The sequence below is a fragment of the Rattus norvegicus genome, chromosome 1 (genome assembly GCF_036323735.1).
Source record: "Rattus norvegicus strain BN/NHsdMcwi chromosome 1, GRCr8, whole genome shotgun sequence".
Taxonomy (NCBI): Eukaryota; Metazoa; Chordata; class Mammalia; order Rodentia; family Muridae; genus Rattus; species Rattus norvegicus.
The window spans coordinates 45,841,444-45,860,053 of NC_086019.1; the positions used below are offsets into that span (position 1 = coordinate 45,841,444).

General features: G+C 41.7%; 1 protein-coding gene across 4 annotated transcripts in view; it reads right to left on the bottom strand.

Moving 5' to 3' along the window:
- The window catches only part of Ipcef1 (interaction protein for cytohesin exchange factors 1), a 202,794-nt gene extending 187,192 nt beyond the window's left edge, over positions 1 to 15,602 (bottom strand). Inside the window, exon 1 of one of the 4 annotated variants that reach the window (XM_063266112.1) lies at positions 15,439 to 15,602. In XM_063266112.1, coding sequence (XP_063122182.1) covers positions 15,439 to 15,500 — 62 coding nt within the window. In that variant the 5' untranslated portion in view covers positions 15,501 to 15,602. The remainder of the gene's footprint in view (positions 1 to 15,438) is intronic. The other 3 variants (XM_063266118.1, XM_017589333.3, NM_001415951.1) reach the window with 3 other exon arrangements.
- Between the last annotated feature and the right edge of the window lie 3,008 nt (positions 15,603 to 18,610).

Consider the following 18,610-nt stretch of genomic DNA (forward strand, 5'->3'; position numbering starts at 1 on the left):
ACTTGATCCACCCTTGCTTAAAACTATATCAAAGCTTTAGAGAGAATGGTTTTCTTCATTTCCCTTTTCTCATTTAAAACAAAAGAAAGTGCTTATTTCTATGTAAAACATAGTTGAAATCGGGACTTCCATTTCTTTAGCCATATTAGTCTGTAGGCAGTAAAAGTATATCCAAAAAAAAAAAAAACCCAAGAGCAAAAATGTTAAAAGGTAGTTTTAGTTATGCCCTCCAAAATACAAATTTAACTCTTCAGAATCAAGCAGCCTGCTCTATGGAACAACAGAAGCACTTGCTGCCAAACCTGGTGGACTGAGTTGACTCCTTAAGAAAGTATATGAGGCCATGTCCATGTGGGTCATGTGGAATGAGAACTCACTCCCACAGTTGGCCTCTAAGCTCCACAGACGGCTGTGGTGCATATGGGCCAACACAAGCAACTCATAAACATAATGAACAACCACTGTTCTCAAGAGTCAGCTCTTACATGACCCCCATTTTAAAGAACTCCAAGTTTTGCTTTCCTTTATAGCGTAAGAAAATAATTTCCCATTCATATACTGGGGAACTATATAGTAAACTACCAGAACAGCTCCTATGTAGTCACGTGTTTATCCAGTTAGCACTGTAAAAGGAACATGCATATTACCAAGGAGCAAAAACTTTTCAGAGTAATTTTATTTATTTTTTATTAAATCACTACACTTAATCTTCTCTCTTGTTCTCCTTATAAATTTTTCCTTCATAAAATTACTTAACATACTTGTATCTTCTAATGTTTCTTTTATGTTTCTGAGCAAAAAGAAAAAACAAAACAAAAAACAAAAACAACAACAACAACAAAAAACACCAGTTATCTAGAAAATACTGCATACGTTGTGATATTGTGGAAATGAAGCATTTTAAAAATATATTACACAATTGTGCTTCTAAGCTTAGTGTAAAATACATGGTATTCAAATGGGGCATGAAATGCACTATTGAGCAGCTTGGAATGTATCGCTTTCAAAAGTGAGCGTGAGTCAGGTGTGGTGACACCAGGCTTCAATCCCAGAACTCCGGAGGCAGAGGCAGGCAGATCTCTGTGAGTCCTAGGCCAACCAGGGCTGTGTATTAAAACCTTGTTTCAGAAATAATGACTGTATCTCATATTACCTTTGTGCTAATATCTATGCTTCATACATAATCTAACTTGCCTTGCCTTAGAAAACTGCATCCTATAATCAAGAATTCTAGGTATTTCCTATAACACCAAAGTAAATATTTTAACTGAGGATCATAAATTTTGAATCATTCACCACTGATATAAACTTTTAAAATTCTTTTCTCAGGAAGCCAATGATAGTTAATTCCTGTCCTCTTATTAGAACTATGCTGATATATTAAAACATATATTAATGAAGGCTTTTTCATTTCAAATGTCATAACTGGGTTTTATTTACTATAAAGTAGTAAATGATACTACTTTAAAGTAGTAAATGATATAAATGATACTTTGGGATTGAAACAGTACGGTAGTAAGAATATCAACTTTAAGTAAAAATCAGAGAGTTCTATTTTATAAAAGTTTTTATCATGAAATGTCTGGACCACTCTTTTTGTATAAACTCAGTATGCAAAATAGTATAAACATTTTTAAAATTTTTCTGTTAACATGTTACCTTCTTTTCCTCAGTTGCCAAGATATACTTTGCAGAAATTGCTGGGTACAGTGACTCCCATTGTAATCTCAGCACTTGGGAGGTTGAGGCAGAAAGATTGCCAGGAGTTGGAGACAAATCCCAGGTTACAATGTAAGATGCCATGCCCCAAAACATCCCCCACAAACACAAGTGTATTGTTTTGCCTTAAAGACTATCTCAGGAGACTAGGACAAAGCTCAATCAGTAATGGACTTACACCAGCCTTAGGACCTGAGTTGGAACTTAGAAGCGAGCAGATCCCTGGATTTATGAGGTAGCAACTCAGCCTAACTAGTGAGCCCCAAATCCAAGGGGGAAATCCTGTATCCAAAAAAAAAAAAAAAAAAAAAAAAAAAAAAAAAAAAAAAAAGCAAGGCAGATGGCTCCTGAGGAAAGACAGCCAATATCTGGCCTCCACATCTACTCTCTCTCTCTCTCTCTCTCTCTCTCTCTCTCTCTCTCTCTCTCTCTCTCTCTCAGAAATATAGACGTATATACAAAAAAGGATATCTCAGGATGCTGTTGCTCTGCCATTAAAAGTTTGTAATCGAACAATGCCAAGCAACCAGAGCTTCCAGGAACTAAGCCACTACCTAAAGACTATACATGGACTGACCCTGGACTCTGACCTCATACATAGCAATGAATATCCTAGTAAGAGCACCAGTGGAAGGGGAAGCCCTGGGTCCTGCTAAGACTGAACCCCCAGTGAACTAGACTGTTGGGGGGAGGGGGACAATGGGGGAGGGTGGGGAGGGGAACACCGATAAGAAAGGGGAGGGGGGAGGGGGATGTTTGCCCGGAAACTGGGAAAGGGAATAACACTCGAAATGTATATAAGAAATACTCAAGTTAATAAAAAAAAAAAAAAAAAAAAAAAAGTTTGTAATCGACCTCGCTGATCCCAGCCCACAGCTCCCTGCTCCCAAACCCCGTAGGGGAGAGAGCTCATCGCCCAGACAGGTGGGCACACCTGAGACTGCAGGGCAGGAGAGACCACCAGTACTGCTCACCCTTGCCCACATCCCTGGCCCAAGAGGAAACTGTATAGGGCCTCTGGGAACAGGAAGATGGGGCACTCAACACTGCAGTCCAGACACTGCCTGGATCTGAAGGGACCCGGTCAAAGAGCTCGCTGCACCCAAATCCCGTGGGAGGGAGAGCTAGACCTTCAGAGGGCAAACACACCTGGAAAGCCAGAGGAGACTACTCTCTGCCCACATTTCTGACTCTAGAGGAAAACGCCTAGCACCATCTGGGCCGCCTGTGCACAGGGTCCCTAGTGAAGGCGGGGGTTGCTGCCCTCATGGAGAACTGAAACCCAGCTCTGAGAAGCGACTCCAGGCTCGAGACCAGAGGTAAGACCAACTTTTCTGCTCCAAGTGACCTGCCTGGTGGACTCAGGACACACGCCCACAGGAACACCTGAAGACCAGTAGACAGGAAAGACTACACGCCTGAAAGCAGAACACTCTGTTCCCATAACTGGCTGAAAGAAAACAGGAAAACAGGTCTACAGCACTCCTGACACACAGGCCTATAGGACAGTCTAACCACTATGAGAAATAGCAGAGCAAGGTAACACCAGAGACAACGTGATGGCAAGAGGCAAGCACAGGAACCCAAGCAACAGAAACCAAGACTACACAGCATCATTGGAGCCCAATTCTCCCACCAAAGCAAACACTGAATATCCAAACACACCAGAAAAGCAAGATCTAGATTTAAAATCACATTTGATAATGATGATGGAGGAGTTCAAGAAAGACATAAAGAACTCCCTTAGAGAAATGCAGGAAAACACAAATAAACAAGCAGAAGCCTATAGAGAAGAAATGTAAAAATCCCTGAAAGAATTACAAGAAAACACAATCAAGCAGGTGAAGGAATTAAAAATGGAAATAGAAGCAATAAAGAAAGCACAAAGGGAGACAACCCTGGATATAGAAAACCAAAGGAAGAGACAAGGAGCCATAGATACAAGCATCACCAACAGAATGCAAGAGATAGAAGAGAGAATCTCAGGAGCAGAAGATTCCATAGAAATCATCGACAGAATGGTCAAAGATAATGTAAAATGGAAAAGGATACTGGCCCAAAACATACAGGAAATTCAGGACTCAATGAGAAGATCAAACATAAGGATAATAGGTATAGAAGAGAGTAAAGACTCCCAACTCAAAGGACCAGTAAATATCTTCAACAAAATCATAGAAGAAAACTTCCCTAACCTAAAGAAAGAGATGCCCATAAACATACAAGAAGCATACAGAACTCCAAGTAGATTGGACCAGAAAAGAAACTCTCCCGTCACATAATAGTCAAAACACCAAATGCACAAAACAAAGAAAGAATATTAAAAGCAGTAAGGGAAAAAGGTCAAGTAACATATAAAGGCAGACTTATCAGAATTACACCAGACTTCTCACCAGAGACTATGAAAGCCAGAAGATCCTAGACAGATGTCATACAAACCCTAAGAGCACACAAATGCCAGCCCAGGTTACTGTATCCAGCAAAATGCTCAATTAACATAGATAAACCAAGATATTCCATGACAAAACCAAATTTACACAATATCTTTCTACAAATCCAGCCTTAGAAAGGAGAAAAAATGGTAAAGCCCAACACAAGGAGGCAAGCTACACCCTAGAAAAAGCAAGAAACTAATCGTTTTGCAACAAAACAAAGAGAAGACAAGCACACAAATGTAATCCAAACACGAATATAACAGGAAGCAACAATCACGATTCCTTAATATCTCTCAACATCAATGGACTCAGTTCCCCAATAAAAAGACACAGATTAACAAACTGAATACACAATGAGGACCCAACAATTTGCTGCCTACAGGAAACACACCTCAGAGACAAAGACAGACACTACCTCAGAGTGAAAGGCTGGAAAACAACTTTCCAAGCAAATGGTCTGAAGAAGCAAGGTGGAGTAGCCATTCTAATATCAAATAAAATCGATTTTCAACCAAAAGTCATCAAAAAAGATAAGGAGGGACACTTCATATTCACCAAAGGAAAAATCAACGAAGATGAACTCTCAATCCTAAATATCTATGCTACAAACACAAGGGCACGTACATACATAAAAGAAACCTTACTAAAGCTCAAAGCACACATTGTACCTCACACAATAATGGTAGGAGATTTCAACACCCCACTCTCATCAATGGACAGATCATGGAAACAGAAATTAAACAGAGACATAGACAGACTAAGAGAAGTCATGAACCAAATGGATTTAACAGATATTTATAGAACATTCTATCATAAAACAAAAGGATATACCTTCTTCTCACCACCTCATGGTACTTTCTCCAAAATTGACCATATAATCGGTCATAAAACAGGCCTCAACAGATACAGAAAGGTAGAAATAATCCCATAATCAGACCATCATGGGCCAAAGTTGGTCTTCAATATCAATAAGGAAAGAATGCCCTCATATACATGGAAGTTGAACAATGCTCTACTCAATGATAACCTGGTCAAGGAAGAAATAAATAAAAAAAGAAATTAAAGACTTAGAATTTAATGAAAATGAAGGTACAACATACCCAAACTTATGGGACACAATGAAAGCTATGCTACGAGAAAAACTCATAGCTCTGAGTGCCTACAGAAAGAAACAGGAGAGAGCATATATCAGCAGCTTGACAGCACACTTAAAAGCTCTAGAACAAAAAGAAGCAAACACACCCAGGAGAAGTAGAAGGCAGGAAATAATCAAACTCTGAGCTGAAATCAACCAAGTAGAAACAAAAAGGACTATACAAAGAATCAACAGAACCAAAAGCTGGTTCTTTGAGAAAATAAACAAGATAGATAAACCCTTAGCCAGACTAACCAGAGGACACAGAGAGTGTGTCCAAATTAACAAAATCAGAAATGAAAAGGGAGACATAACTACAGAATCAGAGGAAATTCAAAAAATCATCAGATCCTACTACAAAAGCCTATATTCAACAAAACTTGAAAATCTGGAGGAAAGGGACAATTTCCTAGACAGATACCAGGTACCTAAGTTAAATCAGGAACAAATAAACAATTTAAACAACCCCATAACTCCTAAAGAAATAGAAGCAGTCATTAAAAGTCTCCCAAACAAAAAGAGCCCAGGTTCAGATGGGTTCAGTGCAGAATTCTATCAGACCTTCATAGAAGACCTCATACCAATACTATCCAAACTATTCCACAAAATTGAAACAGATGGATCACTACCGAATTCCTTCTATGAAGCCACAATTACTCTTATACCTAAACCACACAAAGACCCAACACAGAAAAAGAACTTCAGATCAATTTCCCTTATGAATATCGACGTAAAGATACTCAATAAAACTCTTGCAAACCGAATCCAAGAGCACATCAAAACAATCATCCATCATGATCAAGTAGGCTTCATCCCAGGCATGCAGGGATGGTTTAATATATGGAAAACCATCATTGTAATCCACTATATAAACAAACTGAAAGATAAAAACCACATGATCATTTCATTCGATACTGAGAAAGCATTTGAGAAAATTCAACACCCCTTCATGATAAAAGTCCTGGAAAGAATAGGAATTCAAGGCCCATACCTAAACATAGTAAAAGCCATATATAGCAAACCAGTAGCTAACATTAAACTAAATGGAGAAAAACTTGAAGCAATCCCACTAAAATCAGGGACTAGACAAGGCTGCCCACTCTCCCCCTACTTATTCAACATAGTTCTTGAAGTTCTAGCCAGAGCAATCAGACAACAAAAGGAGATCAAGGGGATACAGATTGGAAAAGAAGAGGTCAAAATATCACTATTTGCAGATGATATGATAGTATATTTAAGCGATCCCAAAGGTTCCACCAGAGAACTACTAAAGCTGATAAACAACTTCAGCAAAGTGGCTGGGTATAAAATTAACTCAAATAAATCAGTAGCCTTCCTCTACACAAAAGAGAAACAAGCCGAGAAAGAAATTAGGGAAACAACACCCTTCATAATAGTCCCAAATAATATAAAGTACCTCGGAGTGACTTTAACCAAGCAAGTAAAAGATTTCTACAATAAGAACTTCAAGCCTCTGAAGAAAGAAATTGAAGAAGACCTCAGAAGATGGAACGAACTCCCATGCTCATGGATTGTCAGGGTTAATATAGTAAAAATGGACATTTTACCAAAAGCGATCTACAGATTCAATGCAATCCCCATCAAAATTCCAACCCAATTCTTCATAGAGTTAGACAGAACAATTTTCAAATTCATCTGGAATAACAAAAAACCCAGGATAGCTAAAACTCTACTGAACAATAAAAGGACTCCCAGGGGAATCACTATCCCTGAACTCAAGCAGTATTACAGGGCAATAGTGATAAAAAAAAAACTGTATTGTATTTGTACAGAGACAGACAGATAGACCAATGGAATAGAATTGAAGACCCAGAAATGAACCCACACACCTATGGTCAATTGATTTTTGACAAAGGAGCCAAAACCATCCAATGGAAAAAAGATAGCATTTTCAGCAAATGTTGCTGGTTCAACTGGAGGTCAGCATGTAGAAGAATGCAGATCGATCCATTCTTATCACCCTGTACAAAGCTTAAGTCCAAGTGGATCAAGGACCTCCACATCAAACCAGATACACTCAAACTAATAGAAGAAAAAGTGGGGAAGAATCTCAAACACATTGGCACTGGAGAAAATTTCCTGAACAAAACACCAATGGCTTATGCTCTAAGATAAAGAATCGACAAATGGGATCTCATAAAAGTGCAAAGCTTCTGTAAGGCAAAGGACACTGTTGTTAAGACAAAATGGCAACCAACAGATTGGGAAAAGATCTTTACCAATCCTACAACTGATAGAGAGCTTATATCCAATATATACAAAGAAATCACAAAGTTAAACTGCAGGGAGACAAATAACCCTATTAAAAAATGAGGTTCAGAGCTAAACAAAGAATTCACAGCTGAGGAATGCTGAATGGCTGAGAAGCACCTAAAGAAATATTCAACATCTTTAGTCATAAGGGAAATGCAAATCAAAACAACCCTGAGATTTCACCTCACACCAGTGAGAATGGCTAAGATCAAAAACTCAGGGGACAGCAAATGCTGGCGAGGATGTGGAGAAAGAGGAACACTCCTCCATTGTTGGTGGGATTGTAGACTGGTACAACCATTCTGGAAATCAGTCTGGAGGTTCCTCAGAAAATTGGACATTGAACTGCCTGAGGACCCAGCTATACCTCTCTTGGGCATATACACAAAAGATGCCCGAACATATAACAAAGACACATGCTCCACTATGTTCATAGCAGCCAGTTTATAATAGCCAGAAGCTGGAAAGAATCCAGATGCCCTTCAACAGAGGAATGGATACAGAAAATGTGGTACATCTACACAATGGAGTACTACTCAGCTATCAAAAACAATGACTTTATGAAATTCATAGGCAAATGGATGGAACTGGAAAATGTCATCCTGAGTGAGGTAACCCAATCACAGAAAAACACACATGGTATGCACTCATTGATAAGTGGATATTAGCCCAAATGCTCGAATTACCCTAAATGCACAGAACACATGAAACTCAAGAAGGATGACCAAAATGCGAATGCTTCACTCCTTCTTTAAAAGGGGAACAAGAATACCCTTGGGAGGGAATAGGGAGGCAAAGTTTAGAACAGAGGCTGAAGGAACACCCATTCAGAGCCTGCCCCACATATGGCCCATACATATACAGCCACCCAATTAGACAAGATGGATGAAGCAAAGAAGTGCAGGCTGATTGGAACCGGATGTAGATCTCTCCTGAGAGACACAGCCAGAATATGGCAAATACATAAGCGAATGCCAGCAGCAATCCACTGAACTGAGAACGGGACCCCCGTTGAAGGAATCAGAGAAAGGACTGAAAGAGCTGAAGGGGCTTGAGACCCCATATGAACAACAATGCCAAGCAACCAGAGCTTCCAGGGACTAAGCCACTACCCAAAGACTATACATGGACTGACCCTGGGCTCCAACCACATAGGTAGCAATGAATATCCTAGTAAGAGCACCAGTGGAAGGGGAAGCCCTTGGTCCTTCCAAGACTGAACCCCCAGTGAACGGGATTATTGGAGGGAGGGCCATAATGAGGGGAGGATGGGGAGGGGAACACCCATATAGAAGGAGAGGGGTAGAGGTTAGGGGGATGTTGGTCTGGAAACAGGGAAAGGGAATAACAATTGAAATGTAAATAAGAAATACCCAATTTAATAAAGATGGAGAAAAAATGTAATCATGAATTTTTAAAATACTTGGTTATGCATATTATGGGATACATTTCTGTTCATATAACTGACTTGTAATCAATAATTTTATTACTTAATATTCTTTTGGAATTAAGAGAATTATAAGTGATTAAAATATACATACTTTGTGTTTGTTTAGCATTTTAAATTTGCCCTTGCTTCTGACAATAAGAACCAAAATTTTTCGGTGTGCCTTGGTCAGCTAAGAATGACTAGCACTGATTTACCTTAAAAGTATTTATGAACTATTATTGCACATGCATTTAGGCAAATAGAATTTGTAGTCTAGAGTCTTGATGCTGAGTCTTTACATACCTCACTGGACGTATGGAGCAGAAAAGCAGGCAGTTCTGTGTTTTCTGCATCGCTTTGAGGTGTGTGGCCTGACTGCCTTTGTTTCCATGACACCACTTAGCCAGAGTCCCCACTGCTGTCTTTGCTCACTTCTCTTCAGACAGGAATACTGCAGTAAGTTTGATCTCATAATTATATAGTAATTCGTCTAGAGATGGTGCTTCTCACAGTGGGGTGTAAGAGCCCTTAGTGTGGAAGAGGATGGAGGTTTAAACATGGCCAAGACAAAGACTTCATCTAGTTCCCATTAGTCATGAGGTTTCACTGGCTGCTGGGCTAGCATTTGTCAGTGAACATCTCTGTTTGAATTTCCGAGAACAATCTGAAATAATTCATTGTGCTTATGAAATTTCTAAGTGCCCTTTTTGTCCTCAGCTACCCTACCTAACATAATGTGGAAAATGGATACACAAAAATTATTTTGTGTGTTGCGCTCAAAGCCTTATTAACACTTTCCTGAAATAGGACATTGTGCCTCCTCCCTTTGCCAAAGGAGCCAATTCCAAGTTAAGGAAACTTTGATGTAAGCTGACGAGAATATTGTATTTTATTTTAGATTGTAAGCTTAATGGCAGGAAATTATATCAATAATTATGCTTTTTATGAAGCAACCATTGCTGTATACTTTTGATACTTAATAAATATTCATAATCATTCAAAAATACAGCTAACCATAATTAATTAATCTTAATTAACCTTAACTACATTATCAGCAAAGATCTATTCATTTTCGGTCAGCCGTTTTGCAAACCTCATCTGTGTTCTAGTGACTTTGGATTTGGCTGACATTTTGTCTATGGCACTTTTCCTTCTAGGCCTGTGTTCATTCAGGAGGAGAGTCTTTGATAAAATCAGTTTAGCCTTTACCTCTTAGCCAACTCTCTCATCATCAATGTCTAAGACAAACACAGGAGAGTCCCTTCAACACCTACAGCTTAAAATGCTTCCTGGTTAAGTCTCTAATAACAAACTCCACAGTGGCATAGTGGCCCCAAAGAAGCCTGGAACAACAACAAAAAAATAGTAATTTTTTTTCCTTGTATGTGAGCATGTGCATGCTCATGAGTTTGCAGTGCACTAATTTGCAAGTGAGCACATGTGGAGGTCAGAGGTTGATGTCAGGTGTCTTCCTCTATCACTCTCTGCCTTGTGTTTTGTGACAGGGCCTCTCATTGAAACTGAAGTTCACCACTTCAGCTAGACTGGCTGAATAGGGAGACTCCAGGATCTGCCTGACTCTGCCATCCAGCACAGAAGTTACAGGCTCACACTCCCTTGCCTGATTTTTACATGGGTTTAGGGGTCTGAGTTTATGTCTCTGTGCATACAACAGGGACATTATCCACTAAGTCACCTCCCCAGACTGACAAGATCTTATTAGCAAAAATGTATTGACTTTTCCAAAATAGACTTTTACCTTCTCAATTATCCTGACATGATAGAGATTTGTCAATATTCCCTATAAAAATGAATCATTCTTTATGTTTGAAAATCTAAACTTAACCTAGAGCTATCAACCATTGAACTAACTAGCAAACTTGCTAGAAAGCCATTCACTGTAGTCATTCAGAGAAAATAACCAATGTTCATGTGAGTTTAGGAATTAATCAACCCAGACAGCCCCAGGTGGAGTCTGGCTTGGTTGTTCTCCTTTGAGAGAAGACACATGGTTCCGTGCCAGTCCTAATTTCTAAGGGGATCCCCCCAAGAAAGCTAAACACCATAACTCAGAGTCTTTTCTGAGATCGCAGTGACCCATGAACACGGTGTTCCTGAAGGTCGCTTGTGTTTTATCTTTAGCAGAGGACTCAAAAGAGAGCTATGGCCATGTTCCTTTATTTTCCTATGTCCCCTATTTTATTTTTAGGTTACTATGGCAAATATATTTCACTAGTAAAAAGTTTCAAAAGTAAAACCTATGGAAACAGAATAACGGCCAGCCATAAGCCCATTCTTCATATAACTCAGCATATTCTACCTCAATCTTCTCAGTCGTGTTTCTGTGTAATTAAAAAATCCTGCTCCTATTTGGTTGACAGCATCATATCAAGAGAATATTCCCAAAATGTCATTTTTTTCTGGTGGTATTCCTCCATTTGGACACACCAGCTGACTTTTAGCTATAATGTTTGTGTTTAACAAATGTCTGTCTTGGTCCGCTCCCCCTGCTAAAGAAATACATTCTATGCTTAAAGGTCACAGAAATTCACTTCTCGTGGTCATAAAGGCTGGCAAGTTCAAAGTCAAGACACCAGCCAGGTGTATGAGGGATGAGCCTCTATAGAGAGGGCCATGTGCCCTCTCCAGTGGGGGAAAGGAACAATGGCTTGTCCCTCAACTCTAGATCCCACCTCCTCATCACCCATCAAGAGGCCCCATATGGGAACTGTTACCCATACAGGGTTCACAGGTACACATTCAGACCACACAATGGCTCTTTAAAAGACCCAAATCCATCTTACGAAACTTAGAAACAGGAGAAGGCATAAGGAAGAAAAGGTGGTTAAGTTTCTAGGTATGAACCACCAAAACTAGATAAGATTGATGAAGCTAAGAAGGGCATGCTGACAGGAGCCTGCTATAGCTGTCTCCTGAGAGACACAGCCAGAGCATAACAAATACAGAGGTGAATGCTAGCAGCCAACCACTGAACTGAGAATAGAACCCCCGTTGGAGGAGTTAGAGAAAAGATTGAAAGAGCTGAAGGGGATTGCAACCCCATAAGAACAACAATGCCAACCAAGCAGAGCTCCCAGGGACTAAACCACTACCCAAAGACTATACGTGGGCTGACCCATGGCTCCAGCTGCATATGTAGCAGAGGATGGCCTTGTTGGGCACCAATGGGAGGAGAAACCCTTGGTCCTGACAAGGCTGGATCCCCAGTACTGAGGAATGTCAGGAGGGGTAGGTGGGAAGAGGGAATGGTTGGGGAGGGCAACACCCTTATAGAAAAGGGGGAGGAGGATGGGATAGGGGGCTTATGTCTGGGAAACCAGGAAGGGAAATAACATTTGAAATGAAAATAAAAAAATCCAATTAAAACAAAACAAAACAAAACAAAAAAATTCTGTCCGGGAAATCAGGAAAGGGAATAACATTTGAAATGTAAATTTAAAAAAATAAAACAATAAAAAAGATACTAGGTATGGGTATGGTGGCTTGCAAACTGAAGGAAATACCCAAGGGGCTGCCATCTGGAGAAGCCCCATGGCATGGACAGGCACTCTGTCATCCGTTTTCTAATTCTAACACAACTCCAAACGGTCAGCAGTCCATGGTTCACAGACATAGTGGTAGACACAAAGTTTGAGCAGATATGTCTGTCTGTCTGTACCATGACACCATCACCTTCACCACTGTCTGTCACTTCCAACAACGTGCCCACCAATACCAGCACTGCCACCACTGTCAGCTCTATCACCGCCATTACCAACCACCTCCTCTCTCATCGCCATTGACACCCTACCATCTCCACATCACTCCATTATCTCCACGGCTGCCTCTACCGTCTGCCCTCCATTACTTCTACTGTCCGCCAACATCTCCGTCACTTCTCCCATTCCACCTGCTCTGCTACCTCTGCTGTCGTCTCCCCCACCTCCACTCATCCGTCAGCTCACCCCCACCATCTCTAGTATCACCTCTGTCACCCACACGTGTAACCTAGGTAACAGTTGCCTAGGTGTAATCTGTCACATCGTCCATCACTGACACCCCTTCTACTATCGCCTGCAGTGAGAATTTGGGTTTCTTTAAAAACACAGCTCTGTTATGTGAATATGTTTTTTGTTTTAATCCCAGGTGTGGGATACGGGGTTGCTTCAGACCGTCCACGGCCATTAACTATGATTGCCTCGTGCTCCAGGAGGGGCGTGATTTTTGCCAGCTGCAGATAGTTTGTGTTTAGAATTCTGGAATCTTGAGAGGGAATAAATTCGAGAGCCCCAGAGGGCTCCTGGCAGCTGCCGCCCCTCCTGCTTCTGGTTCCTGTTGCTGCTGCATTTGCTGTTGTTGGATTGCTGGAAGGAGCCTGGCCCAAGGAACCTGACGGCCCTCTTTAGCAGGAAGTAGTCTAAAGAGATCTGCAGTCCCTTTCCCCTCTAACCTTCTTTGTCTCCTACCTACTGTTGAGGGGTTGGAAGGGAGTGGGGTGAAATAAAGGTTAGAAGGGTGGTAGACAATAAACACCAATTAAGTATCCCAACCCCTCCCCCCTGCTGTCACCTGCTCTCTCTAGCGTTCCTTCCTCCTCCTCCACTTCCACCACATTAGTGCTCCCACTTTGCTGACTTTTTTATATTCTTTTCCCTATGCATCCTTTCTTCTCCTCACTCTTTCAGATCCTCCCCTGCTTCAACCTAACCTTCTCTAAATGTTACTTTCTCAGTTGCCTGGGTAACAGAAACAATGGCTACCTGTCTTAGTCAGGGTTTGTATTCCTGCACAAACATCATGACCAAGAAGCAAGTTGGGGAGGAAAGGGTTTATTCAGCTTACACTTTCACGCTGCTGTTCATCACCAAAGGAAGCCAGGACAGAAACCCAAGCAGGTCAGGAAGCAGGAGTTGATGCAGAGGCCATGGAGGGACGTTACTTACTGGCTTGCTTCCCCTGGCTTGCTCAGCTTGCTTTCTTTTTTTTTTCTATTTTTTTTTTTTTTTTTTTTTTTTTTGGAGCTGGGGACCGAACCCAGGGCCTTGCGCTTGCTAGGCAAGTGCTCTACCACTGAGCCAAATCCCAACCCCGCTCAGCTTGCTTTCTTATAGAACCCAAGACTACCAGCCCAGGGTTGACACCACCCACAATGGGCCCTTCTACCCTTGATCATTAACTGAGAACATGCCTTACAGCTAGATCTCATGGAGACATTTCCTCAAGTGAGGCTCCTTTCTCTGTGATAACTCCAGCTTGTGTCAAGTTGACACACAAAACCAGCCAGTACAATACCTTTCCATGATCTTTATGAACAACCTTAATATTTAGTCATCCAATAAATATCCTGAAGGGCAGAAGCTGTGGAAGTCTCTCTTCTTAACCCTAAATGTATAGTAATCCCCCTGTTTGCAGGATTCTCCTCAAAGCAAACCTTACTTTTTAGAATCGTCTTCACACATGCACACCCATTATTTAAATATCACACCCACTAACAACTTGTCAGCCTGGGTTTCAGCTGCTAGCTCACACTGCCCGGCCTCCAAGCTGGACAGAAAGCAGAAGTGATCTGCTCAAGAAGGATACACAAGTCAAAAGGAAAGTCTCAGGCAATAGCCATGAAGTAATTTCTTATCTCCTGTTGCCACAGCAAGTTACCGCAGGAAAGAACTTCCTGTTTCCATGTTCTCTGACATGGTCACACATGACCTTCTCCAGAAAAGACACCTGACATAGAAGTATAGTAGATAAAAGGGATAAAGGGTATATTAAACTATATGCACACCAGAAAAATGTTACCTCCCCACTTGTATGATATGAGTCAAAAAGAAAACCTGTTCTGCCTCTACTTCCCGTGTAACCCAAGCCAGCGCCTAGGAACTGCGTTCTATCTATTACTCTACTATGCCTAGGACGTGGGCCCCCAAAGTCTTAGAAAGCCTGCTAGTGCCGTTGAAGATGCCTCTTACAGTTTTTACATATACTCAGTAAAAGAAAGCTGACTTCTTTGCTTGCCTTCCGTGAAAGCCCCCGAACCAACAACACCTATTCCTTGCTTTCAAACCAGAGATGTTCTGTCCGGCTGGTGATCATCTAAAAACAAAATCCCCTCCAGCTGCCTGAACACAAAGGGGAATTCTCCACAGAGAACAAAACTTTCAGGACTCAAACACTGAAGTGAGCACTTCTAGATCAACCATGGGCTGCAGTCCAAAGCCAACTCTCAGTACAACCCTCAGGCAGCCAAGACGAGAGCACACAGCAGAGGCACAACTCTCAACCTCACAGCTCTGGCAGGATCACAGACCTGCAGCGTCGTGTTTTCTGCTTCAGAAAAGCTGAGCCAACATCACCTCCCGAGAGCCCTATTACAGACCTGGCTGTTCTAAAGACACAGAGGACCTTCACATCACCCAGCAATTGCTTTGACATCAAAGTGTGGCGTTACTTACATGCAACGGAAAGAGAGCCAATCCAAGAGCTGTCTCTGGATCCCTGAACTCACAAAGCTCATGCTAGTCTAAGGTCAAGGCTGAAGATTCCACTCCAAGCATCCGAAACCCTGGAGGCTCAGCCCGCGCAAGATTGCTATTAGAAGCTGACCAGAGAAGAAAGCTGTTTCAAAAGAAGGGGAAGTGTCATCTCTACTTCCTCAATTCTGTTCATCTTCCTTCTTGCTCTTGTTGAACTCTCCAGGACAAAGCACATCAAAGCAGACATGTCCCATCTGTCTGACTTCATTTTCGCAGAAGACTACACAATGTGTTCTTTTCCAGGACATGTGGATGAAACCCTCCCTGACTTAACCTTCCTGGTTGGGAGGTGATTCATGGGAATGAGGGTGTCAGTATGGGCAAAGCTTCTCCTGCCATGTTGGGTTAAGGGCTGGAGAGTTGGTCCAGCAGTTAAGCTGGGGCTGAAGTTTGATTCCCAGCACCCACATCACATGACTCACAACCACCTGTAACTCCAGCTTCAGATGGCTCTGACACCATGCTGGGTTCAGACTCAGATTTAATCATCTTTAGATTCAGGCCTTTCAATATCTCCATCTCCTCTCTTCCAACAATTTTAGATGTACTAAAGAGGAAAAGACAGATGACGTTGCTAAACGTTTTTAAGCTGTGAGTCTTGGGCTGGGGAAATGGCTCAGTCACTAATGTACCAGCCATTCAAGCATGAGGACCGGAGTTTGGATCTCCAACAAGCCAAGCACAGCAACACAGAAGCATTTCTGCCACTCAAGCAGTGTGGAGAGGCATGGAGACAAATAGGCTCCTAGATAACCAATCTAACTATTGGTAAGTTCCAGATTGAGTAAGAGACTCTGTCTCAAAAAACATAATGAAGTGGATAACAGTAGAGAAAGGAAACCCATTGACTGGTTTCCATACCAGCCTCAAAATGATCTACCATTTCTCAGTATTGCTAGGCTAGGGACCAAGCCTCTAGCATCTGAACCTTTGAATGATATCCACAAACCATATCCAAGCCAACGTGTATCCTTCGCGGCTTAATAGATCACTTGTAAAACTTAATGGCTTCATCCTACAAATATCAGTAATTTGTGGTATCTCTGATGGGGAATCTAAGCCTAGTTTTACCAGGTCCTCTAACTAAAGATGTTTAACCAGGCTTCAATCAGGATGTCAGAAACTCAAGACTCCATGGCGAAAGTACCTTCCTCCAAGATGACTCATGGGGTGGTTGGCAGAATTCAGTTTCTCCTGATGTATGGGATTGGGTGCCCTCAACTCAATAACTACTGCCTTCGAGAAACCCTCAGTTCCTTCTCAGCTGGCCCTCTCCTTTGGACAACCTGTAACATGGCACCTGGCAGCAGCAGACTGACTGGGGAATAGGAGACAGACAACAGAGTGGGAGCAAAGCAGAAGTCGCCTCTGCGATCCAACACCAGAAGCTACATTTCTAATACTGTATGGGTTACAAATGAGCCACTTGGTCCAACTGGCCCCACTGGGAAGCTGGGGATTACAAAAGGAAAACTCCAGAGGGGAATAATTAAAAGGATCTATCATAGCAAGCTTCTTGCCACAGTACAGAAAACCTTCATCCAAACGCAAGCCCTATATATAGTTCAAGCTAAGTATCAGTCCATAGGAAGAATCAGACAGTAGGGAAATCATAAACGCACCCACGCCATGGAGAGGAAATCTGAGGTCTCCACAGGCACCGTGAAGCAACCACTGCAAGCCTCTATTGTCCAATCACAGACCTGAAAACTTGACAGTGCTCGCCAATTTGTCTCTAAGAAACAAGTCAGCATACGAGCTGGAGGGTAGCTGCTAGGTCTTGAAATTTCAGTAACTAAGAATCACTTACCACCTAATCACAGCAAATGTGAGACAGAAGTATTGTTCTTCATCAGGTTCAGTCACCTTGACAGTCCCTCTGATGAGGATCAGAGTTTCAAACACCCAGCATTCCTGCTTACAGAACTCAATGAATGAGCTCCTTCTTTAGAGAACAGGAAAAGGCTCGTTGCCTTGGGTCCTGCCAAGCCCACACATCACAAAAGCACACCATCATTCTAGGTTGGAAGTGAATGATTCAGATGAGTTTCAACTGGAATTCCAGGGTATCCTGGGAACAACTGATAATCCAGACAGAAGTTGGTATCACTTAGTAACAAAGGCTAAAGGAAATACTTTCCAAAGGAAACTCAAAATCTTTTAATTCTTCATTTTTCCAGAAGTTTTTAAACAGACAGCTCAAACATAGCCTAGAAGCCAATATGCTCCACACCTCATAATCAAAATGTCTATAAAAGTTGTGTCAAAAATAATGTTTTGGAAGGACAGAGGGGTGAAAATAACACATTTTTAATAAAGCCATTGGTAAAAATCCTGAAGAGCTAATGGTAAACTGAAAATCCACTTTGGTAGGTTGGTTTTACAAGATAGACACAGGGGTCGAATATGTCACCTGAATCCGTCTGGGGGAACCTAATCTCACTGTGATGAGATGGTCTTGTGGAAAGAGATTAGACCATGAGTGTGGTGGTTGGAATATGCTTGGCCCATGGGAAGTAGCCTTATTAAAGGAGGTATAGCCATATTAGAGGAAGTGTGTCTGTGCAGGATGGGCTTTGAGACTCCTAAGCTCAAGCTCCATCCATTATGGAAGAGTCTTCTGGCTGCCTTTCGACCAAGATGTAAAATGAACTCTTAGCTCCTAGCTCTCTAACACCATGTCTGCCTGCATGCTGCTTGCCACCATGATGATAAATGGACTGAACCTCTGAAACTGAAAGCCAGCCCCAATTAAATGTTGTCCTTTAGAAGAGTTGCTGTGGTCATGGTGTCTCTTCACAGCAACGAAACCCTAACTAAGACAATGAGGCAGAACCCACACCAGCGAGATTAGTGCTCTTATAGAGGAGAGCCAGAGAGCTGCTTTATCCCTTGACTGAAGGAGAACACAGCAAGAACAACATCTGTGACCTAAGAAACTGGCCCTGAGCAGACTCCAGGCCAGCCAGTGCCTTGATCTCAAACTTTCTGGTCTCCAGAACTGAAACAAACAAATATTTGTTATTTATAATCCACTACTGGCATGGGACATTTTGTTATAGCAACAACAACAACAACAACAAAAAGACTG